This window comes from Callospermophilus lateralis, chromosome 14, assembly GCF_048772815.1.
Source record: "Callospermophilus lateralis isolate mCalLat2 chromosome 14, mCalLat2.hap1, whole genome shotgun sequence".
In the NCBI taxonomy this organism is placed as follows: Eukaryota; Metazoa; Chordata; class Mammalia; order Rodentia; family Sciuridae; genus Callospermophilus; species Callospermophilus lateralis.
In genome coordinates, this window is record NC_135318.1 from 79364994 (window position 1) to 79391629 (window position 26636).

At 55.2% G+C, this 26636-nt stretch overlaps 2 protein-coding genes across 5 annotated transcripts in view; one reads left to right on the plus strand and one right to left on the minus strand.

Annotated features, from left to right (window-relative positions):
- Positions 1–7836: 7836 nt before the first annotated feature.
- Positions 7837–12246, plus strand: Fabp1 (fatty acid binding protein 1). The gene is made up of 4 exons (XM_076832874.1): positions 7837–7903; positions 9313–9485; positions 10618–10710; positions 12196–12246. The coding sequence occupies exons 1-4, from the start codon at positions 7837–7839 to the stop codon at positions 12244–12246; spliced, it is 384 nt and encodes a 127-aa protein (XP_076688989.1).
- Positions 12247–16731: 4485 nt separating this feature from the next.
- Positions 16732–26636, minus strand: part of Smyd1 (SET and MYND domain containing 1) — a 33226-nt gene continuing 23321 nt past the window's right edge. For 3 of the 4 annotated variants that reach the window (XM_076832872.2, XM_076832870.2, XM_077105181.1), the window contains exons 6-11: positions 26470–26508; positions 23200–23389; positions 21261–21353; positions 19121–19284; positions 18351–18519; positions 16732–17168 (exon numbers count right to left, since the gene is read on the minus strand). In XM_076832872.2, the coding sequence (XP_076688987.1) occupies positions 17010–17168; positions 18351–18519; positions 19121–19284; positions 21261–21353; positions 23200–23389; positions 26470–26508 (814 nt within the window). In that variant the 3' untranslated portion in view covers positions 16732–17009. The remainder of the gene's footprint in view (positions 17169–18350; positions 18520–19120; positions 19285–21260; positions 21354–23199; positions 23390–26469; positions 26509–26636) is intronic. The other variant, XM_076832873.2, reaches the window with a different exon arrangement.

Genomic DNA, 26636 nt, shown 5'->3' on the forward strand with positions numbered 1-26636 from the left:
CCAAATAGTCCCAATATTTAAAATATTTAAACCATTCAGTCGAAATTCAGAAGCCAGGAGTCCCATCAGAGGGGGGCCTGGCACAGGGAGCAGCCATGGGACTGTAAGGATGCCAGAGACCTGTGACAAAGGACATGGGGAGAGGAGGCTTTGCAGGTGGTCACAGGTGTGGCCCTCCCAGAATCATCATTGTCATGGGTTCTGAGCCTGTCTCTACACCAGGAACATGAAAGTCTAGTAAGGACACAAACAAGTCCTTGCACCCTATAATCAAGCACCTTGCCATGGCTGGGGGAAAAGGAAAGGAAGATATGAACGGAGGTGAGACTGAAGGAGGTGAAATTAAAGGAGGTGAGACTGAAGGAAGTGAGATTGAAGGAGGCGAGACTAAAGGAAGCAAGACTGAAGGAGGTGAGACTGAAGGAGGTGAGACTGAGGAGGTGAGATTGAAGGAGGTGAGACTGAAGGAGGTGAGACTGAAGGAGGTGAGACTGAAGGAGGTGAGACTGAGAGATTGAAGGAGGTGAGACTGAGAGACTGAAGGAGGTAAGACTGAAGAGGTGAGACTGAAGGAGGTGAGACTGAGAGACTGAAGGAGGTGAGATTGAAGGAGGTGAGACTGAAGCAGGTGAGACTGAGTGATGAGTGTCGGAACAACAAATCTCCACAGAGGATTCAGAGTGAGGAAAAGACACTCCCACATGGGACAGTAGGCAGAGAGAAGGGCTCAGCGGATGCATGCACCCCGTGGTGACCGGGTAACCTCGGCATCTTCAACTCCTCCCATCCCGTGCCCACCTACAGTGCTCCCTGGCGCCACCCTGCCTGCTCCCAAGTTCAGGCTTCCACCTCTTCTGCCAGGACTTCGGCCTCCACGTCCCCGCTGTCGTCCCATCCCTCCTGCCCCCTGGGAGCAGTCTCCCAAAGCCACACATCTGATCTCACTACTCTGCCAAGAGCTTGCCTTGACTCTCCACCACTCAGAATGGTGAATCCAAAATTTGACACCGATGTGTCGGCTTCACTCCTTTGAGGTCCTTGTGTCAGCTTGTTGCCTCTTCTCCCAGCCCCTCACTATCTCGTCCTCTTCAGTGGATCAAGTTCTGGTCGAGGGGGCATCATTTTATTGGACCCAGAACCAAAGGCACCGGCTGCCTCCTGCCCTGTGGGAGCCGGTGGGAACCCTGGGCTCCACCCGGGCACGAGCACCAGCTTAGAGTCCTCCCTCCTGGTCTCTTCCAGCTCTTCCGACACCTTGGAAACCAGTCCCGAGGATGAATCACTCATGGAAAATGCCTAGGTTATTGCCAGTTTACCACATCAGACTCCAACTGCTATAATCCTGTCCCGTGTCACGGGATATTTTTCTCTAAGCTACTCCTTGAAGGGGGGAAAAAAAAAAAGAACCTTGACCTTCTCCTAAGCAATAATGTCCACAAGATCATAAACTGGTCTGTATTTCTCTAGAACATAGTAGACAAAATGCATGATCATCTGTAGTGTGCCCTGCACACATCACAGCCCTGCTGCATGTCCCACTGTGGGGGACGCGGTCACCCTCCTCCCCGACCCTGTGTGGCTGATTCTCCTGCTCCCAGCCCCAGTGCCCCCGCCCACCCTTGCTGTCATCCTGTCCTTCCACCCTGCATCGCGGGTCTTTCTGCAGCAACCAGGCTCCATGACTTCTCCTCTCTTCCTGAGAGAATCTTAGCTCCTTAACCAACCAGAAAATGCCTTCTTACTCTCTTATTCATTTATTATTATTTGTCTTTGCTGGACTGGTTTTCGAACCCAGGTGCTCTCTATGGCTGAGCTCCATCTCCAGCCCTTTGTGTTTCGTATTTTGAGACGGGGTGTAGTTGAGTCACTGAGGCTGACCTTGAACTTGCCATCCTCCAGCTTCAGCCTCCGGGGTGGCTAGAGTTACAGTGTGTGCCACTGTGCCCAGCCTTCTTACTCTTAATCAAACATTCTCTGCATTTCCAAGTCTTCTTCAAACTTTCCCCTATCCAGATGGCAGTTCTAATTCCCTCATGTCCCCTGCTAGGCAGTGAGGTCCTCTGTGAATTTAAAATTGAATCCCAACACAAAATCCACACTGTAGGACATATTTTGTTCATGGAGTAGAAATCAGGTAGCTTAGTTTCCTCATCTGAAAATGGGGACATAATGCGGACCTTTTAAGTTGTTTTGAGAAGTCAATGAGAAAAAGCACTTGGCTCCTGGAAGCCCTTATGTTATCACTGTTGATATAATGGAAATGCTGCAGGGAGGTTGGTCCTGGCTGCAGAGAGGGCAGAGGCCTCAGGAGGCTTCCTGGGAGTAGTGTGGCGCTGAGCCTTCCTGGATGCCAGGGTTTGGCTGCTGACCCAAGGATCTTGGGCTGCCAGGCAGGGGTGGCGAGTTGGTAGAGGTTTGCTTTCAAGTGTCAGGCTAACTCAGAAGCCAGCTAGGCTAGCTTATAACCCCAAGGGGACAAAGGACACAGGAAAAATAAACAGTATCAGCTTTTACAGTCAAAATAGGGGCCTATGTGCTGGCTGTGGATAAGCGTTGAGTTCTTTCTGGACTCCGCCAGCCTGCTTGTCCCCCACCTCCTGCTGTGTTCTCCATGGGCTCTTCCACCTGCCATGTGAAGAGCTCTCTGGGGACCCCAGAGTGAGTCACAGGAAGGCTTCACTTTAACAAGGACATTCCTAAAATGTCACCATGTCGGGGAAGGGTGTTGGTTGCCCGCTCACTCTGGGTGCTCTGTTGTGTGACCCCTTTCACAGCGCAAGCCACCACCTGCGTTTCTCTTGGGCATGTTTTTACCCCTGAGTCCTGGTGGGTTCTTCAAGTGGGTGGGTTTCTAAAACATGCCACAGCTATTGCAGATCCCCTAAGGCAGGTCCCCTCCTAGGTGGGTACAGTTGTGACAGGTGAGTTCTTTAAGGAACTTACCAGGACTGAAGAACAAAACAGGCACACGTGCAATGACGCCTAACAATGTCTTTAAAACTGTTTTTGTTAATGTATGTTCATCCAGGGGTCCTACAGGAAGGTCTTAAAACAGTGTGTACAAGCACAGGTCCTCCCGCAACAACGGAGTGAGCAACTGAGCCAATGAAGCCCCCAGCATGGCTGCCGCTGCGGCTGAAGCGTGGCCTAGAGTGGCCAAAGTCACAGGAGAAAAATAAACAAGTGAGACTCCCAGGTGCCAGGACAGCAGGTAGGAAGGCAGAGCAGGAAGCCCCAGGTAGAGGCTGGGCCCCCAAGTGGTTGGCAGACCTGGAATTAAGCCCAGGTGACCAGGCGCTCGAGTCCACAGCCTGCAGGAGCCAAGTGGAGCCTCAGGCCTGCGACCTGGGTGACCCACCTGAGTGACTGGCCGGGAGATGGGAGGAAGCTTGCCGCCAAGCCAGGGGATTAACTGAAAGATGGGTCCTGGGCCAGGGTGCCCCTAGGACCCTGAGAGACAAATGCAAGGGGCCCTGGTCCCCTGTGGTGTGAGCTCCGTGTTCCCGAGGACTTGGCAGTTTACATGGATCTTTCACAAGAGCAAGAACCCCGTGACCATCTAACAGACGGGGAGGCGGAGGCAGGAGGTTCCAGAACCACCACGCGGTGGGTGAAGCAGAGCTGGCCCTGCCCTTCTGCTCTGCAGCCCTGGGCTCCCGGGGCACTGCCTCCAAAATGCCCAGGAAACGGGCAAGCTGGCGCAGCAGGCAGGCACCCAGGGTCAGACACACCTGCAGAGGTGCCTGTTCTAAAATGAATGCTGATCACCTCCTGGCCACCACCAAGTGCACACACTCCCATCTGAGTAGGCAGCATGAGGAGGGGGAAGCCTAGCGGACCTGGTGGGGCTGCGCCATCTCTGGGTTGACAGACACAGGGCTGTGCCCAGGGAGTTGGAGCCTTTTTTCTCTGAAAGCCACTTGAACTTTGTCATTGTAATTCAGCTTATCTCCTATGTTTGCTCAGCCAGTGGGTGGAAGATGTCATTACCCTCTCCTAATTTTATGGAAAACTACTCATGAGTGTTAGGTTTTGAAATGGCTACAATGCTCCAGACCCGGGGGCGAGGGACCCTGGTTGACTGTTAATGGCTCCATCTGGAGCTGGGTGGGGGACGCTTCTTGGCCTCCCACCCATCATCCTGGTTCCCCTGTTCTCTGCCTGTTGGGCGTTGACCCTTCTGGGGAGCGGTCACTTCCTCACCAGCTGTGCCAGCTCTTGACCAGCCTGGGTCACATCCCCAGTGCTGTTCCTCGTCTGCAGGAGTTGCCTGTTCAGAGTTGGAAGTGCGGGGCCAGGCAGGGCGTCCACGGGGAGATGGCCATGGATCCTGCTCTTAGAAAGTCACACAGACTGGGCCTTCCCCAGGGGTCCTGGGATGGAGGCTGACCTTCCCTGTGGGGAACCTGTCCCTCCCTCACTCCCCACCCTAGACTCAGGGCTGCACTGGCCCAGCCCTCTGAAGCCTGTGGTCAAGGGAAGGGGCTCTGTGTGGAGATTACAGGGTGCAAGAGAGTGTCTAGGGTGAGGGCTGCCCGGATCCCGCCCCTGTGCACTCGATGGGTGGGGCGGCGATGACCATTGCTCTTGTTCACAGGGGTTTTTTGTTTCATTGGCTTAAAGTTGTAAAGCTCTAAACACTCTCTCTCTCTCTCTCTCTCTCTGCCATGCTGGGACTCAAACTCGGGGCCTCGTGCCTGCCAGGCCTGCTCTCTACTTCTGGTTACTCTGCCACCCCAAGCCCTTTCCCATCCACTCCTCCACAGGTGTTGGCAACGGTCCTTGGGTGGTAAGGGAGGCTGGTGGAGGAGGTCTTGGGACATCTTGGATTTAGCCTTGAGCTCAACCACTGCTCCTCAGACAGACAACAGGGCGGCTGTCACCCCAGGTTTAGGCAACGTACATGACCCAGATGCCACCTGGGGCACACAGGACTCCAGAGTCTATATGAAGTAAGCTTAAGTTCCTTGGATTTCTGGGGACCCCTCTGGGGCATCCCTGTGGACCCTCAGCTTCCTGCCACACTGCTTTCCAGGTTAGCTGCCTGAGCTGTCACAGGGCCGCCGAGGTCATGCTCTCGCTCCTAACAATGACTTGTGATTCACTTAGTGTGTCTCACCACAGCCTTCGCAGTCACACCAGAGGGACTTAGAGACAGACAGACAGGCACTCACTCTGCCGCAGACAGGCAGCATCCTAGGACCTTGGCCTGTGGCCACTGGGAACTGCAAGTGACCCCATCCCAAGCCCTCCCGAGGGCCCCTCTCCTCTCCCCTCTCCCTGGGTCCTCAGTGGTCCCCTGCACATCGGGACAGCCTGTGTCTTCTCCCACCCGCCTCTTAAGGACACACAGGTCTGGGGGCTCCCCACCCTCTCTCCCGAGCAGCTTATCCTGCACGTGTGCACGCACGCGCACGTGCACACACACACACACACACACAGAGACACACACACATACACACACCCTCTCCAAGAGGAATTCTCAGGCCACTTCCTGAGATAATGGATTTTTTACTTTCTCACTTAGAGAAAAATGGAAGAGCAGGGTCCCACTTGGAGACTGGAGTCCAAATGAGCCCTCAGGACAGTGAGTCACATCAAAAGACATGAAGTCAAGGTAGAGCAAGATGACAGGGCCATGCCTGTGCCCATCATCCTTTGAGGACCCTGCCCATCCCCATCCCTGTGCCCAGGTGACTGTGGTGCCTAGGAATGGCCAGAGTTCTCAGGGGGCCGCGTGCTCCAGTGTGCCCAACGCTGTTGGCAGATGGCAGGGTACATGTTGACCCCACCCAGCAGGGATGCGGGTGCAGAGAGCATTTTCAGAACAGCAGATGTAAACCCTGGAGGCACAGAGGTTGGGGTGGGGGACGCAGGGGACAGAGCCACAGCTGTGCCTTGTGCGGCTGCATTGGCCTGAGCTCCCTGGGTGCCTCCTAGGGCACCGAGCCCCTGTGTGAGTTCTTATCTACCCACATTTCCCATCTCCTGCCTGACCAGAGACTGGGGCTGCCTGGCTACCAGAGCAGACAGCCCACCACCCAGCCAGCTACTGAGGGCAGAGCAGGGGACAGCAGCTGGGCAGTGAGCGTTTAGACCTCAGGGGTTATTGTGCTGCAAGTAGGGACAGGTGAGGTCCCTGGGGAGGGGACAGAGCCGTTCAAGAGCTCAGAGCCTGGGCTCTGAAGTCACCTGCTCAGCACAGGCCAGAGTGGCAGAGCCGGGTGGCAGGGGAGGAGAAAAGCCATGCAGGACTGGGAGGTTCAGGCTGGAGGTACACCTTGGCAGCCCTGCCCACACCCGTCCCACTGACTCTCCACCAAGCTGCAGCCCATTCAGACTAATCATGATAAACCAACCCCCCGTCTCCTGGCTGGCAGGACGGAGGATTGCTGACCATCTCTCTTTCCCTCAACCAGGAGAGCGTGGCCTCGGGAGCTTCGATGGTTCTTATTTGCTGATCCGTCTCTGATGCGGTCCTAATTTGTGCCGAGTATTAGGGAAAGCAAGGAAAACCCTCAGGAAAGAAGGCACAGGAAGGTGTCCTGAAGGCCTCAGGACACAGAGGTTGGCAGAGCTGCAGTCCTGGGGGCTCACAGAGGAGCCACGCGGTTGACAGGCGGAGGAGGGCAGAGGAGCCCCGTGAGTGCAGACAGAGGCACAGTCGCCCCATGTGAGAGCCTGCCTGTGACTGTGGCCTGCAGAGAAAGAGGGGAAAGGGCAGCAAGGTGACTTGGGGCTGGGAACCCTGCTAGAAGTGGAGCAGGGCAATCACTTCCCAGGTAGAAACCAGAGCTCATTCTGGCAAAGGACAGCGCTGCTGGAGGGTCATCTGGCTGGGACACAGGACACCAGCACCCTCCAGACGCCCAGAGCCTGTGGCCTCTGAGTGACGCGCAGCCCTGAAGGCTGAAACAGGAGTACGTGCTCAGGCTGCACGTCAGGATGACTTATGCAGCCAAGAGTGGACAGGCCTGGTGGACAGGGACGGGCTGCTGCTGATGCAGAGGCTGGCACCTGATCCAGACGCGGGAGCGAGAGAAGTGGGCAATGCTCATCCAGAGCCCCTCAGGTGTGGAAGTGGGGGATACAGATCCACTGCACCTCGAGATAGGCTAGAGCAGCCTCAGGTCTCTGCAAGTGCAGGGTCAAGTTCGCACACGTCACTCGTCGCTTGTCCCTTGTTGGGGTGAGTCAGCAGAGCCCTCCTTCTTCCTTTCCCTGACCATGTCCTGCCAAAGAAATGCTTCCCCATTTGCACATACTGGGTGTGAGTGGCTTGCCCCACACGCAGCCAGGGCCACTTCAGCACTTCACTCAGGAGAGCTTTGGACTGTGGAGATGTGACAGGCAATGACAGTTCTGTGAACATCAAGTCTGTGACAATGACAGCAGTGGGGACCAACCCTAAGGCTGTGTAAGTAAGGAAGGTTCTGAGCCCAAACTGGGTGTGTTTGTACATGTGCAGTACACATATGAAAGTGCACACGTACAGATGCGCACTCACCCCGTGTGTGTATAACATGTGCACACACCTGTACAAAGTGTGCACGCATGCACATTCCATGAGGGGTGGGCACTCAACTGAGAGGCTGCAGGGCCCTCGGGCTTGCCCCGATTGGCATCATCGCTGTTTGCTGAGTAGGGAAAACCTCTGATGTGCCCATCCTGGATTTTATCGTTGACCATTGCTCTCGGAAGTTAATGTTTGAACCTGGCCATAAAGAAATCGACAGCTACTGACCTATGGCCGATATTTGAAAGGGAAGAAGCCCCTATAAAGCTTCAGCAGCCCAGCCAGCAGTGTCAGTGGGCACAGGGAGCTTTGCCGCCATCATGAACTTCTCCGGCAAGTACCAGCTGCAGAGCCAGGAGAACTTCGAGCCCTTCATGAAGGCAATTGGTGAGTGCTGGACGGGCGGCAAGTCTGGCCCTGCTGGGGTGGCTCCAGGGCCTGAGGCTGAGATGGAGGAGAGGCTGAGGCACACTGGACTAGGGTCAGTCAGTGGGCTTTTGCGGTCTTTTGCCACTTGCACTGTGACTCCCTGGACAAGGCCACCCATGGCCAGTGAAAAGAGAGCTGATCTGGACTACAGCTCATGTTCTCTGGAACTTCACTGTGTGAGCCTGTCCATCCATCATCTATCCACCCATCCATCTACCCATCTACCCATCCACCTACTCATCCACCCACCCACCCATTCATCCACCCACCCACCCATTCACCCACTCATCCATCCATCTACTCATTCACCCATCCACCTACTCATCCACCCATCTACCCACCCAGCCATCCCTTCATGCCAGCCTTGGTTCCAGGCCAGCCATATATCAAGCTCTGTGCTGGACAGATAACCAAGGAGACAGATGACAATGAGCCACATTTCCAGGGCACAGTTTAGAGAGCAGAGATGAATGTGAGCAGGTGCCCCCTGCTATGTAGGGCACCATGCCTAGCCAGGATCCTCAATGCCCCACCAATCTCACAAACTGCTGAGATAGGCACAGTGAGTTCCCCATTTCACAGTGGAGGCAACTGAGGCTGAGAAAGGCTGGGTAGTTGTGGCCAGGGTCACATGGTGGGAAGGGTTTGGGTGGGAATGGAAGTAGGTTCTGGGCCCAGAGGCCTGCATTAACCCCTTGGCCTCCCCAGGTCCAGGAGGGTGTGAAGGGAGGCTGAGCCTTGGAAGATGAGTAGGTGCCACCAGGGGCTGGGGAGGGCGCCTGCTTGGCGGGGGTAGCCTGGAGAGGAGGGTGCAGCAGGAAGGGGGAGGGTGCTGGGGGAGGGACAGGAAAGGAGGCCTCCAGGAACCCCCAGAACCCCCATCTGCAGCAGGTCCCACACCTGTGTGTCCAAATGCCCACCCATACCAGGAGTGCCACCCTGATGCAGGAGGTGCCCCGCACCCAACTCTATAAGGAACAGCTTTGCCCGCACTGCCCAACCGTGCCTGGTCTGGCCTGGGTGTCCATAGCCCCCACCACCTCAGGAGCAACTTGGTCTGGAGAACAGAGGCTCTGGTGCCTCGGGGTGTGGAGGACGGGCTGCATACACTCCAAGAGCCAAGTGAAGGGGGAGTGGCCATGAATGGGAGGCAGGGAGCCGCAGAGGGAAGGTTCCAGGCACAGGAGCATCCTCTATGAATGAACTGGCAAGATGGCGGCAGGCCCGGCACCATCCACCTTCCCTTTGGAGGCCAAATCGCCATGCTCTCAGGCCTCGGGGGTCAGCGCTGTCCTGCCCCGATGTCAGTCTCTCTCTGCCCAGCTTTGCACGCCACCCTGCCGTCTCTAAGCCTCCTGGTTCCCCAGGTCTGCCCGATGACCTCATCCAGAAGGGGAAGGACCTCAAGGGGGTGTCGGAGGTGGTGCAGAACGGGAAGCACTTCAAGCTCACCATCACCACCGGCTCCAAGGTGATCCAGAATGAGTTCACCCTGGGGGAGGAGTGCGAGCTGGAGACCATGACCGGGGAGAAGATCAAGGTAAGAGGCACCACTGCAGCCACCTCTGCCTCCGAGGCTTTCTGCCTGAGCCTCCCGGTTCCCACTGCGGGCACCCCATGAGGGAAGGGCAGCAGATGGCCCTGGGGAAGCCCATTTCATATTCCCTGGCCCATCCCAGGTGCTCGGCCACATGGGAAGCCCACTCAGAGCATGACTCTGAGGCTCTCGTTCTCAGGGCCCAACACCTCTGGCTCTGGAGAGCCTCGGAGGCGCCCAGCAGGTGTCAGTGAGGCCCTTGATGAACCCAGAGCAGAGGGTGTGGGGAAGGTCTCCAGAGGTGCTGGTAGCACAGGACCACAAGCCTCGGCAGGAGCGCAGGCCCGGCTTTGCCCGACCTTGGCTCCCACATGACACAGGCTGCCAACCTGGGGTGCGACAGGAGCTGGGCAGGGCCGTGTGCATGCCGTGGTGCCTGTCCTATGGCGCCATCTCCATGGGCCTCTGAGGTGCCCCACAGGACCATGGAGCCAGAGCCACCGAGCCTGTCTCCTCTGCTCCCAGGTGTCCCTGTGCCTCTCCCGGCTGCCTCCACCTCTGCCCTGCAGACGTGATGTGTGAGCCAGGAGGGGACTCCGGAGCTGCAGGCCCACAGGGTCCCCACAGGCCTTTCCATTGGAACGCTTTGAGGCCAGAGCTTCACCTTAGCCAGCATCTTCTGCTCCTGGCTGGGTTTCTGTGTTACCTCTTTCAGCATGCCTAAGGCTCAGAAGGAGGGCTGCAGGAGAAAAGAGGAATGTTCTGGAAGGATGGGTACATGCCAAAGCAAGCCACGTGTTCTCTCAGCTGGCCAGCACTGTGAATTTGGCCTCCCTCCACCAGCTTGGAGAATCGCGGACCTTAGTTGATTCTATCCTAGCATTTGTGTTTGGGAACACTTAGGTCCTGGGGTCTTTCTGGGTCAATGCCACAGAATGCACTTCCAGCCGCACGGTGCTGGCTCCTCTCTCCTTCTGAAGTGCACCTCGCTCCTTGGAGCCCGAGAGGCCACTGGGAGCACAGGGTCGGGAGTTTGGGTGTTTGGAAGCTGACCCTGTGCAGGGGAGCCAGGCTCATGGCGAGGGTCTTGCCCACTCCCAGACCCCTCCTCACAGCCCCTCTCTGTCTCCTGCAGACAGTGGTCAACATGGAAGGTGACAACAAGCTGGTGACAACTATCAAAAACATCAAGTCTGTGACTGAACTCAACGGTGACATTATCACCAGTGTGAGTTGGTGCTCGGGGCTTCGGCTCCCAGTGCTGGGAGAGGAGAGGTGGGGGTGAGGATCTGCTCAGCGTCCCCCACCCCGCCGGCCCCGCCCCAAGTCTCCAAGTGTGCTGCTGCTGTCAGTGTCACCTTCCACTCCTGGAGGAGCCCTTACGCATGGGTGGTTCATGCACAGGCTCAACAGCAGCGTTTCTAGATGGGGAGCTGCAGCAGCATGGAGCTAGGGGCAGTGGTCGCTGAACTGGTGCCTGAACACCCAAACCTTTGGCGTGAGGGAGGAGCTGGGGACAGAGGCACAGGGATGAGCAGCCACCGGCACAGCTCACCTCCTCCTGTCCCAGCTGGGAGGAAATGCAGCCAGTCTGTGGGTGTCCCTCTGTGGGCCTCTGGGCTCCTGGAGCCACCCTTCCCAAGGAAACAGCAGCCACACACCACGAGGCTGTGGCAGAGTTAGGCTTCTTCATTGCCTTTCCTGTTTTATGGCCTCTCAGAGGTTCAGAGCCGCAGCCCTGCCTCCTGCCAGCACTAACCCACAAGCCCTGGGGGCGAGATGATGCAGCTGATGGGCAGTGCCCTCAGGGGTGAGGCACCCCAGTACCTGGCGTTGGCCAGCCTCCCCAGCACAGGCTGCATCTGCCTGTCACTCTGCAGGGTTGCCCCCAGCACGAGGCTCAAGGAGCTGCAGAAGGAGGCTGCCCAGGAGGCTGTCCCCACCCAAGAGCCACAGCCTTCAAGCAGGACTTGCAGGGCAGAGCAGGGCAGTGGAGCTGAGCCGCCAGGACTGAGCCCCGGCCAGCAGCCTTACATAACCTCTGTCTGGCCTCATCCTCGGGTCTCCTGAGGGGAGGCAGGACAAGGGACTCACTAGTCAGGCTAACCTGTCCAGGGCCATCCTGCCCCAGGGCTCCCATTCATTCAGCGGCAGCCCCTCCCTGCTGCCCAAGTTCAGGAGCTCCTTTCATCACCTGCTAGGTCACCACCGCTGTCACGTTCCAGAGTGCCCACAGGGCGGAGGGCACGTCCTTTCATAACACAGACTCACTGTCACTGCCCCACTCAGCCCTGGGCGGAAAGTGGTGAGGGCCACCGTGCTCCTGGCCAGTTGCTCCATGTGTCTGTGTACATGTGTCCTTGACACTCAGAGCATGTGTTTGGTGCATAATAGGTACTCAATGAAACCTTGGGAAATTGGATTGGATTAGGCTGGTTTGGGTGGTCTTGCTATAACAGCCATCGATGTACAAGATAATTCAGTAAATGGCAGGACAGATCTCCACACCAAAAGGGAAGTGATGAAGGCTGGCACAGGGTTTTAGGACAAACTGCCAGTGCTTCCTCCAGTCCCACAGAAAACAGCGGGATCTTTGAGTTGTTTGTTTCACATGTCAGAATATCCTAGGCTATTTTGGGAACTTGGTTTTTGTTTTGTTTTGTTACAATTTAACATCAGGTGAACAATTCATGTTTTCTTTTCTGGCTTTCAGACCATGACTGTGGGTGACATTGTCTTCAAGAGAATCAGCAAGAGAATCTAGACAAGTCTGCATTTTATATTCTTTTACTGTGTAAAATTAATGTAATAAAGTGAAGTTTGTTTTAAAAATGATTTTTCTTCTTGATGGTCTGGATGACTCCTGGTCACCCATGAGCCACCTATGAGCCACCTACGATCATGATCCCCAGGTTCCACCCCACCAGCTCAGGACCAGAGGGCAGGTCTCACCCTGCACTGTAGACCTCAGCCTGCCCTCTCCAGTGTCCCTGACAGGAACTCCAGGTGTGCCACATCTGTAGGGTGGTCCTGGCACAGCCCTCCCCAGCCAGCCCCATGGGCAAGGAGCTGGAGAAAGAGGGTGTGCAGTGGGCTTGTCCTGAGGGTGGCTCCCTGAAGGGATAGGGGCAGGAGCACTGGGCAGACACAGGACAGCTCTACTCATGAGATCAACCAGACCTGCAAGTCAATGGGGAGGTGGGTTGAGGATGTGAATAGGCTGCTCACACAAGAAATATGTCTGTTTCCATAGTAACTATGGAGGAGGTACCCAAATAAAAGTCAATAGTAAAAAGAAACACCCAAGCTATGTAAGCACATGGGCACAGGCCCTGCCTTCGATGGCAGGTGAACACTGTGAGGCCCATACAGAGCCACTTGACAGTATCCCTGATCACATTGAAAACAATGTGATCCCTAACACCCAGCAAGGCCACTGTCCTAGGGCTTCCTACACACGTGCTATACACAGGCATGAAGAGACACACAGATGCAGAAACCTAAAGCTGTAAATAAATGCTCACTGCTAAATAAGAACAGAACTGTGGTCCAGGCATGCCCTGAAATAACCCACAATCCATTAAATGCACAAGGTAGGTCTACATGTACAGCATAGAAATGTCCCTTAAGATAAAGCACATTGTTTAAAAAGCTAGTTTTGTAACAATGTTAACAATATCATTCCTGTAAATTTTGCTAAAACATGAAATAAAGCTATAGGTGAACATGGGAAACCTCTAGTTGGTTGCAACCCTGGATAAAAGCCATGACCTCTAGGGTGGAACAAATTTGAAAGTCAAAACCTTTTTGCCTGATTTACATTCTTGAATCTTTTGCAAGTAAATGATTTTGTGGAACCATTTTTTAGAGGGTAATGAACTTAACAAGCATATGCCTTAAGAAAAAATTGTGGGCTTGAAGATGTAACTGTAGCTAATTGCTCCATGGCTTTGGACCTCGGTATTCTCACTGTGAAATGGGCAGCAGAAGACCTCTAAAGCTTTTGCAAGAAGCCCATGAATTGGTGCACACCAAAAGCCATCAGAGTAAAGCACGTCACTGTTGCCACTGGATTCCTCGGGGAATGTCGCTGGGTTTGGTAAGAGCATTAGCAGCAACTGTGCAGCCACAGGAATTAACCTCTGAGAGCAGATGCAGAGGCTGAGAGAAGAGGTTCATCCACAGCCCCAAGGGGCGGTGGCACTGAGGTTCTGGATCTCCAGCCGCAGGAAGAGAGAGTAGCCAAGTACTCTGAGCAAACCTCCAGGACTACACAAAATTCCCCGGCTCCTACCGAGGCTCCTCCCTGGGAACTCATTTGGGGGAAGATCGCTATTATGGCTTGGACTGAAAAGGAGATTTAATTTTAGAAGCGAATTTTGGTTTTTACAGATGCCCAGAAGACCCTGGGCTGGAAATCTGCTTTACACAAATTGGCTCAACAGCTGTGGGTAAGGTGGGCTGTTTTTGCCCCAACCTCTCGGGCCCCTTACCTGCGCTGCGGTCCTCCCGCCGACAGGGGGCGCTTGCCGCAGGTGCCGTGCCAGGTGTCTGCAGGTGCGATGCGGTCTACACCTGCAGCAGTCTACATCCACCCAGAAGAGTGCTTCCCCTTTTCAAAACACGGATTGGGTTAGAGGAAATGATTCATGGGGTGGGGAGGAGAAGGAAGTCTGGCTTTAAAAACTACTCTGAGCCAGGCGTGGTGGCCCACCCTTGTAATTCCATGGCTTGGGACCTGAGACAGGAGGATCAAAAGTTCAAGGCCAGCCTCAGTAGTTTAGCAAGGCCCTAAGCAACTTAGTGAAACCCTGTCTCAAAATAAAATTTTTAAAAAAGGGTTGGTGATGTGGCTCAGTGGGAAAGCACCCCTGGGTTAAATCCCTAGTACTGAGAGCAGCGGGTTGGGGGGAAACCTATCCTTAATTACTCCTCTAAAATTGCACAATCTAGCACAGCAGCCACTGATTGCTTTGACTATTCCAATATAAACAGAAATTAAATAAAATAAAAGATTCCTTCTGAGTCAGACTCAAGTGCTCAGCAGTCAGGAGTCGCTAGTGATGACTGTTTGGGGTGGCAAAAATTATCCATCATCACTGCTCCGAGGTCCTTAGAAGCCACACCTGTTTGCTTGGAAACATAAAGGGCTTAAAGGGCTTTGTCGATTGCTGTAACACAAAAACTCAAAGTGCACACTGCTCGGTAATTAGCAAATTCATCCATCCATCATACACATTTCCCAGGCACCTGTCCTGCTCCAGGACCTAGGCCAGGTTCTGGGGCGAGAACAGCCCCACCCTCCAGGAGTTCATAATCAGAGGGCAGGCAATGCCCGGGGGTGATGTTCTGGGGGGAGGGGAGGGCAGTGGAGCTGGAGCTCAAAGTCAGGCAACAGAGCATCATCCTCCAGGCAGCCCTTCAGCAGAGGACCTGCTGGAGCACAGGCAGGGAGTGTGTGTGGAGAGAAGAGGGTGGATAGAGGGCTGAACCACCTCCTGCGATGCCACACGTCGGGCAGGTGGAGAAACAATGTCAGAGGCTCCTCCCAAGGAACAGTCACGTGGAGGGCAAGGTGGGGCCAGGTTGCAGTGGGCTCCACAGAAATGCAGAGGGAGGAAAAGCAGATAGACTACAACTAAAAGAACCCTCGCCATGGAGACCAAGGGTCTTGGAGGTCCAAGAGTCCTGATCTGAAGATGGGCAGTGGTGAGGAGTGGCAGGACCCTGGAGGGAGGGAACCAGCATGGAGCAGGTCCCAGGGTCACAGGAAGACCAGGGCTCCAGGGCACAGGAGCAGTCTAGCTCTCTGGAGGAGAGAGGGAAGGAAGATCACAGACACACAGAATTCACCAAGACAACAGCTTCAGGAAGACGGGGAGGAAAAAAATGACCCTGGACATGGGAGACAACCAGTGGGTGGGTAGAAAACATGGCCCAGAAAGGAAGAGGGCTGGGGAGGTTTCCATCCAGGAAGAAGAGGGTGTCATTCGAATGTGCCAGTGGAGCGTGGCCTCCTGGTCTGCGGAATGGGGATCGGAAGAACTGCCAGTCTTCCTATAGAACCTTCCAGAGAAGAGAGTGTCCTTGAAGAAGAGCCAAATGTCACGGACTAATATTCTGCAAAGAGTGGCCTTTTGCAGAGTTTTCAGCCACTAGACGAGGTTCAGAGGGAGGCAGTGGGTTGTCCTGAGGCTGGAGCAGGGGTGGAGGAAAACCCGGAGCTTGTGGAGCTCACTTGACTCCATGAGGCTGGGTGGAGTTCTGGGGTCAGTGGTAGTAGCCCAAGGTTGCATAGAAGTCTGTGGACATCCCTAAGACCCCGGAGTTTGTTCCGGGGTCTCAGAAAACATTGGTGAGAAATTTGAAGTCTCAGAAGATAATAGGCCATTCTTGTTGGAATAGGACAATTCTCAAGACCTACACTTTTTGATGGAAATAACAAGAGTCTCCCAGGAAATCATGACACACTGGTCACACCTCTGAAGAGGTGCACAGGTGTTCCTTCTGGTGAGAAGATCAAGAACCCCAGGGCACGGACAGAAAAAGAAATTCAGCAAGGGAAGTAATTACTCAGCCCTCTGACGGAGCCTCTTGGGACAATGAAGTAGTCTGAGCTGAGAAAGACCACCCAGGCAAACGGAGCCAAACCCCCAGGTACACCTCTGCTGGACCCAGGGCCATCGGGTGCATGTCTCCTCCCTTCTCTCCCAGGTGCACCCTGGGAAGGCTTCTTCAGTCCTACTAGGTCAATGGCGAGAAAAATCCAGGTATTGTCCCCGCAGCTCTCACATCACAAGGAGGCACCAGGCCGGGTGCTAAGGTGGGGAGATATTCCCTCTGTGTATCTAGAATTATTTCTAAAATTACACTTGGAACCCAGACCCAGAATTGAGATCTGAGGTGGCTTGGGCAAGGCCCTGCCTCTTTTTGCATGTGTCCCCTTCTGAATGGGCTTCAGGTCTCTGAGTGGGTCCTAAAGGGCCTAACAGCCATTCCTCATAATCCCACCGGCCTGAGAAAGCCGGACAGCACTCACCCGAGTTGCCAAACGCTGACGATTCCAGCCCCGGGGGAAATCAGCAGCCCCAGAGACACTTGCACAAATAGGTGAGCAGCCAGGAGACTCCAGGTACCTGCCACCCTCAGCCTGGCACCATGGCCCCATGGCCCCCCACACACACACCAGGTGCACACACACCAGACACATCCCTCCCCTGCACTCCTCTCCACGTGATTCACCACTACGTTCAGGATGACACTAGGCTTTAATCCATCACTTACATTTGTCTCCCTCCTACACTGGGGGCTCCATTACCAGACCCTAGGGCCCAGCACCAGCGCATACCTACAGGTGTTGGACTGGGAGATAGCGTCAAACTCACTGGACAAGCTGAACTGAGCCCGAATGACAAGGTGAACAAAGGGCAGGATGTCCCCACAAGGCTGAACTTGCTCACCAAGGGTCTCTGCAGAGACCTGCTGCCTCCAGAGCCCCTCCCCGCGGGTTGCCCCCACCCCAGGTCCTCAGGCCTTCTTGTGGAACAGAGCCGGGGCTGGCTCCGCGCTGGGCTCGGCCATGACCTGCATGGGCTGGTTGTTCAGAGCTGCTTCTCGCATCTTGTGGTACATGAACTCGTTCTGGCGGAACATGCGCAGCTCCATCTCCGTCTGCACCCGCATGGCCTGGGGGATACATCCACAGTGAACGGTGGGGACAGCTCAGGACACTTGAGGGAGCTCTGCCTTCCACCTCAGCAGTGGGCAGTTAGTGCGGGAGGCAGTGGCCCCGAGTGAGTAGTCGGAGGGACTGTTTCCACCAGAGAAAGCTTGCCCTCAGGACCTGTCAAGTAGGGACCCAGACTTGGGTCCCTCACTTATGCTGTGAGACCTCAGGCAAGTGACACAACCACTTCACCCCTCAGTCTTGTCCAGAACACAGATGAGATCCCCTTGTGCCTTATAGTGGGTTTGGAAGATCATGGAGTATGGCACACGAGAAAGCCCTGTCCCTCCACGTGTCAGGACATCTGTGGTTTCACTGGAAACTAAGACTAACGGAGACTCTGCCTGGACAAACTTAGTGTCTGGACAGACAGCTAGTCACCTCCGCCCCCCCCTGTCGCTTGGTCCCTGAATCTATTTTCAGAGCTAGCATATCCTCTCTCTTATAGATGAGGATCTGGGGGTCTGAGAAGTCAGGGACACCCCACCTGAAGTCACACTAGTCCTAGTGTCAGGGCCACTCTGCAACACTTGAGGTCACAGTGTGAAGACATGAAGTGTACCTGCTTCCCCTGGACGAAGTCACCTGAGAACAGTCCTGTCACTCAAATAAACCAGCGCTTCAAAGCAGGCAGGGAAGCAGCAGATAGTAAAACTGCGCCCCTCGTCCCTTGTGCCTTTAAGCACTGACTTGCTGAACCCACACCACGACACCATCCTGGTCCCTACCACACAGAGGTGGAGCCGACCAGGTGTCACTGCCATCACTGTGTGGAGGAGCACAGCTGGAGAGAGCAGAGGCTGGGACTCTGCCCCAGAGTCGGACTCCAGAGGCGAGTTCCAAGCTCCATGTGTAAATGGCTGTGCACACACCACGGTCCGGCTTCTCAGTCCAGCCGCAGCCATCACAGGCCCAGCACTCAGGCCTCAGCCTTGCCATCACCCCTCAGTCACTACAGACAGAGCCCCTTTCAGGGCCCCGGGGTTCCTGGATATGAAACAAGGGGGTGACAAAGCATTTCTCACCCTCCCTTTCTGGTCCCTCCAGATATCAGGACTCCCCTAGGGCCAGGTCCGCCTGAACTAGGCCTTTACCCCTCAGGGAGCTCAGAGGCTGAGGCCCAGCCCTCAGGCACTACTTGCCTCCAGGTCCTTGGTGATGGGGTGGGAGGGCCCATGAGTCACCAGAAGGATGGCGTAGGCTTTGCAGATCATCCCATGCCCCACCTCGATGTGACCAGCGTGCCAGTTGGTCAGGCCTGCCCGCATCACGGCCATGCCCAGTTGGGCATTATTGGGGTGGTAGAGCTTCCTGCAGGGGGACAGAAGATAACAAGACATGACCCCAAGCCCTCCCACTCCCACCCGTCTCCTAGTGGCTCAGAAAGAACCTTCAGTGCTCAGGCCCGTCTGCCCCCCCTGCTAGTCTGTGAGGCCTCTCTGGCCAGCTGGGCGGGACCAAGGGGCACAGGGAGCTGTGGGAGCTGGGACTCTGGCCTGAGCCCCCGAGCCGCATCCCCATGAGAAGGGCCAGGATGGCACTCTGAGCTGGAACAGGGGGAGCTGGGGCCCTAGGAAAGTGACAGGAATAACTAGAGCATCCTTCTCAGGACAGCTGGTGGTTGTGCTCCTCTGGGAGGCTCCCTCCTGCCCGCTGGGCAGTGGGACACGTGTCTAACAGGTGGCCTCCTCTGGAGGACTTCCTCGTTTGTCCAGAAATGCAAACCCACCAGCTCATGGGGACACGGAGGTGAAGGGCAGTCACTACTGCTCAGAGCCCATGTAGAAAGGCTAGAGGGAAGGAGATGTGGGTGGCCGACAGAGGCCGTGGGTGAGGAGTCGCGGCACCTGCACCCTGTGTGCCATTTGGAGGAGATCTCAGGAGACCTCCTGGGTCAGGGATGGTCACCTACATGTAGCCGTCCACCATCCGCCTGGCGTAGTGGGAGGCCTCGTCGAAGGCCTGGAGGTAGGAGAGGACCTCAGAGACGACACTCAGCAGCCGCAGCGTGTAGAGGTTGGTATCAGCGAACACTGGCTCCTGCTTCTGCAGAGCCTCTCGGCACAGCCTCACCACCTGGAGCGAGATACGGGCCACTGTCACCAATACCCTGGAACCGGAGCCTCCCGAGGACCCCGGATCTCTTTTAAGGTTGGGGAAGCTGCTGACAGAAGTGAGGCAGCCAAGTTTGTGACTGGGCTAAGATGTGGGGATGAGAGTGTAACCACAGGACACACCAATGACAGAGGGAGTGGGCAGCTTTTAAATCTGTGGGCAGCAGAGAGCTGTGAAAGCTGTGTACGTATATGTGTGTGTATACATGTATACATGTGCATACATAGACATACACGTGCAAATATGTGCACATGTACAAATACAGATAGGTGACAGGTCCATGACAGATTTGTCCCACAGCAGTGCAATGACATGGGTACTACCAGTATTCCCAATTTACTAGAGGAAAAAACTGAAGCACAGAGAGGGTAAGTACTTTGTCAAAGTCATACAGGTAGTGAGATCAAAGATTCGAACCAAGCAGTTGAGCTCCATCTTTGCGACCCTTCTTGTGATTCTCCACATGGGTTGTACTTTGGAATATCTGGAAAGCTTTTTTAAAATGCTGATGCCCCCCCCCAAAAAAAAGACTCTACCCCAGACTAATTGATACCAAATATCTGGGAGAGAAATGTGGGATGCGCAGTTTGTGGGAGGCTCTGGGGGTCCTTCTGCCCAGTGAGGCTGAGCAAGTTGATAGATACGTACAAGATGATGGGCAGAGAAGGAGGTTCCCGGGAGGCCGGAGACCCGCTGGGAGGACGCTGCCTTGGAGGGGGCAGGCTTTCCCACAGCTCATGCATAGACACAAGCTGAGACTGCACCTCACAAACCCAAAGGATCTCTCTATTGGGTTGTCATTATCCTCCTCCTCCCTGGCTGCTCTCATGGGGAAGGGCCACCAGTTCTCTCCATTTCAAAACTAGCCGAGCTCTGAGGCTTTCCCAGAACCTGGGAGCAAATGGTTGTGGGGTGGCAACGGGGAGCTGCGACCAGCCATCCTACAGGAAACCCTCTCCAATCCGAGGGGCAGTGGGCAGCCCGCAGTTGGCTCTGCCAAGTTTGAATGAAGACAAAGAAGAAATGAAGAAGAGGCGAGAATCCAGAGAAAGAGAACCCGCCTGCTGCCCACTCCCGGCTCACGCCCTGACGCGGCTTCCCAAGCTGTGCGCAACACTGAGCATCAACTCTCCCCACCCGACAGGATTCCAGGGAGGCAAGGACACTGTCGTGTTGGTCACCCCAGGGAGGGCTCTGCATGTGCAATGACTGAGTTAGCAGAGGCCAAGGAGGAGAGGAGGGAGAAGGAAGAGAACCCACCCCCACGGTACCGCGCCCTAGTGCCACGCAAACCTGCCCACGCGCCCCGGTGGCTTAATGAGCTCGGAAGAACATCCTGACCCTGGTCTCTGTTCTACTGCAGACTGGGTGACTGGCATCTCAGGGGGTGAGACTCAGCTGCCCAGGATAATTCAAAGCCACTTCACTGCAGCCCAGTGTTGGGCCGTGGGCCTCAGCTGCACGTTGAAATCGCTGGAGAACTTTGAAAATCTTACTGTCTGGGTCTCACTCCCAGAGATTCTGCTGAAATTGTCCTGGGCCAGGGTCTGGGCATCAGGACTTTTTGAAGGTGATTCTAGTGAGAGCCCCCGGTGCCTCCAGAGCCACAACTGAATTTTGGTTGGCGGAGACTAGAAACTGTGGCTATTCAAGCACTCAATTACTCAGAACAAGAGGCCATTCCCATGAGTCCAACTGTCATCACCATCCCACCTCCAATGGCCCTGAGCTGTCCTACAGCCCCAGACACATGTGTCAAGCTGCCCCTGCTCTGCTCAGACCCAGTTCCCATGAACTGAAGGGTCGTTGAGAACACACCTCTAGCAGGTACTAAAGGGTTAGGAGCAAGAAAAGCCCTGGTCTCAATCAAGGGACATCCACAGATGCAGCCCTTCCCCGCTCCTCCCCAGCCCAGCCCTAGAGCAGTAGCCTCTCACCTCATGGTACAGACCCTCGGAGCGAGCCTTGTGTATTTTTTCCAATGTGTCCTTGGAGAATTGTATCATCTCCTTCACAGCTTCCTGAGAGGGCTGGAAAAGAGGGACGTGAAGTTGGAGGCCCCCTCCAGGGAAAGCCCACTCTGTTGACAGCTGCCAATGGAGGTAGGTGAGGCCACCGAGATCAGTGCCTTCCTGGTTCTGAACTCTGGGTCCTGCAGCTCTGTCAGGATTCCTGCGGCTTTTCTGCCTTGCTTTCTGCCAGTTAGTGGTCCCTAGTCCAGGCTCCCCGTGGGCTGTGGCCAAGAGTAGAGCCTGGCTGGTCCCTGTCAGGTGTTCTCTGCATTTTGGATTCTGATCTATCACCCAAAACATTGTCCACTCATCCACTAGGCAGCCTTCACCGGAAAGCTCCATACGCTCTGGAGGCAGCCTGGGGCAGGACTGAGTCTGCAGCATTGGACTCCAGTTCACCAGGGGTCGTTAAGGGGGATCCTGCACTTCTGGCATTCAAACCTCCCAGTGTCTTAGCATCTGGCCAAGGTTGGCATCCTGACCAGAGGACATCAGGAGGGATTTTTGCCAGCTACATCTGAAACGGAGACCCACTTGGCTTACCGCATTAATCCCGCCAAAACCTATCCAAAGACGTTTTTGGTATTTGAGGCATGAAAGTATCATGATCAAGAAGCCATATCACATGAGGACACCATAATTTTGAAGGAAAAAACCCCACTGAATTTGTCAAAGTCCAAAGGAGGAAGAGAAGGTACTAAATGAAGGGGGAGGGGGAAGGAAAAGGAGAGGAGTCAAGTAGAGGGGAGGAGCCAGAGAGAAGGAAAGGAACGCCCCCCAAGTGAGAGGGGCGGGACCAGGGGAGAGGGGCGGGATCAGAGGGGAGGAGCCCGAGATAAGCAAAGGAGCCAGGGGAGGGGCCAGGGGAGAGGGGAGGATGGTGATTTCAAAGCCAGCCTCAGCAACTTTGCAAGGCACTTAGCAACTCAACTCTCTAAATAAATATAGAAAAGGGAGATGTGGCTCAGTGGTAAAGCACCCCTGGGATCAACAGGGCTAGTTCGGGGCACTTTGTTATAAGCAGCTCCAGCAAACTAGCCTGCACAGCATTGCTTGGCCCCTGATTCTTGCCCTTGCCCTTTAACAAACACAGCTCATTCCACATCTGCACATAAACATCTGGCTCATTCATCTTAGTGGGATCAGGGTATTTTCTCCTTTGACTCTCTGTCTGTGGTTATCTGGGTTTTATTCAATATTCAGTGTTCCCAACAGGGCTGCCACCTACATCTTTGTTCCTTCCCAGGTCTCTGAGACCTTGGGCCAGCTCCCCTTCAGGGACCTTCCCTACACCTCTTATGAAGGCAGAGCAGGCCTTGAAGACACTCTTCCCACTGGACTCAGGACCCAGCCCTTCCCACTTGACCATAGATCCAGACAACGTCACTGTTGTTTTTGGTGCGTGGCTTTGCCCTGCTATTCCAACACCTGGCCACTCGGCTCCCTCCTGGTGCAGCTGAGCTCCGGAGGCCCCTCTGCAAGCCTGCCCCCTCTCCATGTTGTCATCCGTGAGACCAAGAATTCCTCTGGGATAACCCAGTAACAAATCTCTTTGCCCCTCAGACCTCCATGTCTGAGAGGCCCAGGGGTATTTCACCCACATGGGGGTGGGAGATGCACGGAGTGCCTCTGCTCCCTTTCCTACGGCATCTTGGTTCATCCTCAAGACGACCCTTGCAGCAGGGTCTTCATTCCTGTTTCGCAGATGGGAAGACTGAGTGACTCCCCCAAACTCAGACCCCTAGTTGGGACAGCTGGGCCCTACCACCCCTTGCCACCTCCCCGGGGCCATGGGGACCTCGACTGGCTGTGAGAGCCTGACCCCAGGGGCAGTGGCCTGGGCCCAGCGGTGGGCTGCGTGTACCTTGGGGTCTTCCTTCACTCCCAGGAAGAGGTCGTCCTTCAGCCCTTTCTGGCAGTGCTCACAGGTGCAGTCGAAGTAGTACTGCTGCTTCAGCTGCTGCCTGCGCTCCTCGCTGACACTGAGGAAGTCGATGTAGGACACCGTCAGCTCCTCTCCCTCCGAGATCTTGCCCAGGGCCCGCAGCTCAATCCTAGAGCAGGACGGAGGGGCAGGAGTCAGGAGAACCAGGCCACCCACAGAGGATCGTGCTCTCCTAGGCTCGAGGGTCAAGTCCCAGAGACTGCACCTCCACTAGCACCCCGAGAAAGCACCCATTCCCCCCAGGAGGGGGAACGTGACCCCACACACAGTTGCTGGGTCGCTCAGTATTATAATGGTCAAATCTGCTCCATTCAGCTGATTGCCCTGGAATAGGTTCCTATAGGCTCCCAGTAGAGGGCTGGGCTGGGCCATAAAACCATACACAGCCGCCATTTCTGCAGCCACCTGTGTGCACTTAGTTACTGGTTATCTGTGACAAGGGAAGGGAGAAACAAGGAGGCAAACCCCCCCACACACAAAAAAAGACCTAGAAGCGATTTCTGGTTAGTTTGGAGACACTCTCAAAGACAAATACATTCCGTTACCCACAACCCTGGCACACTCTGTGTCTGACTTTAAGCCTCAGGACCTTCAGCTTTGGTCCAATGTTCAGGCCCCCCCTGTGGGGGACTCATGCCCACCACTGTCACTGGAGGTAGACAAACAAAGGCTGGGTCTGCAGCCTGCTCATCACTGCCTTCAGCGTTTCCTGGGAGACGCGGCATACTGGCAACGGTAGGTAGATTTCCTTTTCCCCAGACCTGACCCTCCAGTACCCACAGCATGACCCACCCGCTAAGCAACAATATGAAAGGTGCTCAAGGTGAAAGCCCTCTGCAGAACTGACACCCAGTGGATCCGACAGGCAGGCTTCGGGCCCCACCCACTCCACCACCCACCCCCAGCACCACAAGGTCAGATGGTTACAGAGAAGTGTGAGACCGGCAAGCTAGGTCCCAAGCCCAGTCCAGGGCCTCACGGCCCAGGGGAAAACCACCATCCAGAGAGCAAGGGGCAGGATGCAGAGGGCTGGGGACAGGCACTGCAGAGGTGGGCATGGCTTTACCACCCAGAAAGGCTGTTAGGCGCTGTGTGAAAGGCAGGGCGGGACTCCAGCACCTGGAGGGGTTCCGGGCAAAGCAGCCCCTTCCATGTCTTCCAAGGTGAGTGGCAGAGACAAGCCCGCCTGGCACCTGAGGTCACCACTTAAGGTGGAAACCTCTCCCCAAAGTGGACTACACCAACGCGCCCCAAAATGCACTCATGTGGGTAAGAGCAGCTGAGGCAGCCTGGGAAAGCCCCGGACGCCACCCCCTATTCCTGCTTTCCTTTCTTCCCAGCCCAGTTCTCAGCAGAGGCAATGAAATGCAGGTGGGACAGAAGGTGGGTGGTTGTGCTCACAGCTCTGCTGAGAATCCTAACATGCCGAGCTGCAGGGCCCCATGTCTCTGAAACGAGGACACAAACCAAGAAAACAAATGGCCTCCTCCCAGGTCCCAGAACACAGGGGTGGCAGAGATTAGAGTCGGGTGCCCTTGGTGCCCCTGGTGCTGCTCACATGAGGTTTCCAGGATGCCTCACGACCAGCACAGTTGCCTGGGACACGAGATGGCCCACTGCCCTGGGTTTTAGGACTCCACTACCAGGCAAATTGTCCCAGGTGAGCCACTCCAGGGCCAGGGTGTAGGGTAGATCACTGGTGTCCTGTCCTGGGAGATGAGGACCCACTCTGCTCCCACAGTTCCTTTCCCAGAGGCAGCTCTCCATGGTGACAGATTGAAATCCAACCGTGATCTGTGGCTCAGATGGCTTAATGGTGTTTAAGAGTTTTCAAAACCAAATTAATTTCGTATCACTTAAATACCAAAAAACACACATCATCTTCTCCCAGTCTGATGTTACAGGTGAGCCCTAACTTCCAGGGCTCACATCCCAGTAAACCCATGGGTAACTGAAAATATCACAGGACAAAAACGCAGGTGGGCTTGCCCCTGCTGGGGAGCGTGAAAGTAATAAGGTGTCCCAACCCTCAAAAGACGTGTGCAGTCCCCTGACCTGCCCCACACCATAGCCTGGCCTGGCTGCCTTCAATATGCCCAGAACATGGGCACCGCCTGCAGTGGGCGAGGTCATCTCCCACTGATGTCACTGTGCACCTGATGTCTCCACTACTGCGCTGCCAGTGGGTGACAGGATGACCACATGGGCGAACTTCTGCACTACCAGGACGTCAAAAAAATCTTTGTGCCAAGCCACTGTAAGCGAGGGACATCTGTACGTGGAATTGGTGGCTGGGGGCAAATGGGAACTGAAGTAAGCACTGCCGAAGAAGCAGGAGGTGAGGGGTGTGGCACTGCCCTTCCTGCAGCCGCTGCCCTGGACCTGTCCCTGCCCTGGCGGGACCCAGGTCCCTTGTACTTCAGCACTCTGCCATCTATCACCCAGCTAGCTGAGCGACAAGCAGTCACATATTTAAAGCATTTTTTTGCAGAGCTTAGGAACAGAGCCAGAGCCAGAGGTCCCCAGAGACACCGTCCTCCTCACCTTTGCTCCCCTGATGTGGAACCCAAAGCCAGGAGATGGTGTGGCGCATCCAGAGTCTCATGTGAGGCACAGCAACAAATCAGGTGCCCCAAGCTCTCCTAGCCCTCATCCCCAAAGACCACTTCAAGGGTCCCAAGCACAGCCCGACCCAAAGACCCCTCTGGAGCTATTTGATCGTCATTAAGAAAAAGCAAAAGCAAAATTTAACCTAAACTGTGAATTCACAGAGTTGGCCAGAAACTATAAACAGAATACTATGAATGGCTATTGATCAGAATTTTCACAGTTGTGGATGCTATTTTCAGAAACCAGTCTGGGCGAGAAGTTGGGGTTATAAACAAACTGGGTCCTTTAGCAGGTCAGTGGATCCACAGCCCCCGTCTTGTGGCGAACAGGGTGTAGGGGGAAGACATAGGTTTGGGCTAAGATGTGAACTAGAAGGACTCATGCTTGGTGGCCAGGAGAGAGAGAGAGCAGACAGAGAGGAAGAGGTGGGTGAGCAGCAGATGCCCAGTTCAAAAGCATTAACAATACGCCATGCAAGGAGGATGGGCGCTGGCGTGCAGAGGATACGCGGACGGACGCACACCAGGCAAAGGAGGCAGATGGGTCAGAGGAGCAGGGGTCTTGGAAGGGCTGACCCACCTCATCTGGGTGTGAAACATGGACTTCACTGCCTCATGGCTGAAAGACAAAACAGACACCAGGTGGAGTCAATACCACTGGCCGACCTGCCCAGTGGGCAAGGTGCCCCACACTGTCACAGGCACCAGGTGAAGTCAATACCACTGGCTGGCCTGCCTAGTCGGCAA

What these genes read in the sequence shown, in the direction of transcription:
- Fabp1 (XM_076832874.1), top strand. Translation starts at nt 7,837, where the DNA reads ATGAACTTCTCCGGCAAGTACCAGCTGCAGAGCCAGGAGAACTTCGAG. An exon ending in GCCCTTCATGAAGGCAATTG is followed by an intron (nt 7,904 to 9,312) that starts GTGAGTGCTGGA and finishes CTGGTTCCCCAG; the next exon opens with GTCTGCCCGATGACCTCATC. An exon ending in TGACCGGGGAGAAGATCAAG is followed by an intron (nt 9,486 to 10,617) that starts GTAAGAGGCACC and finishes TGTCTCCTGCAG; the next exon opens with ACAGTGGTCAACATGGAAGG.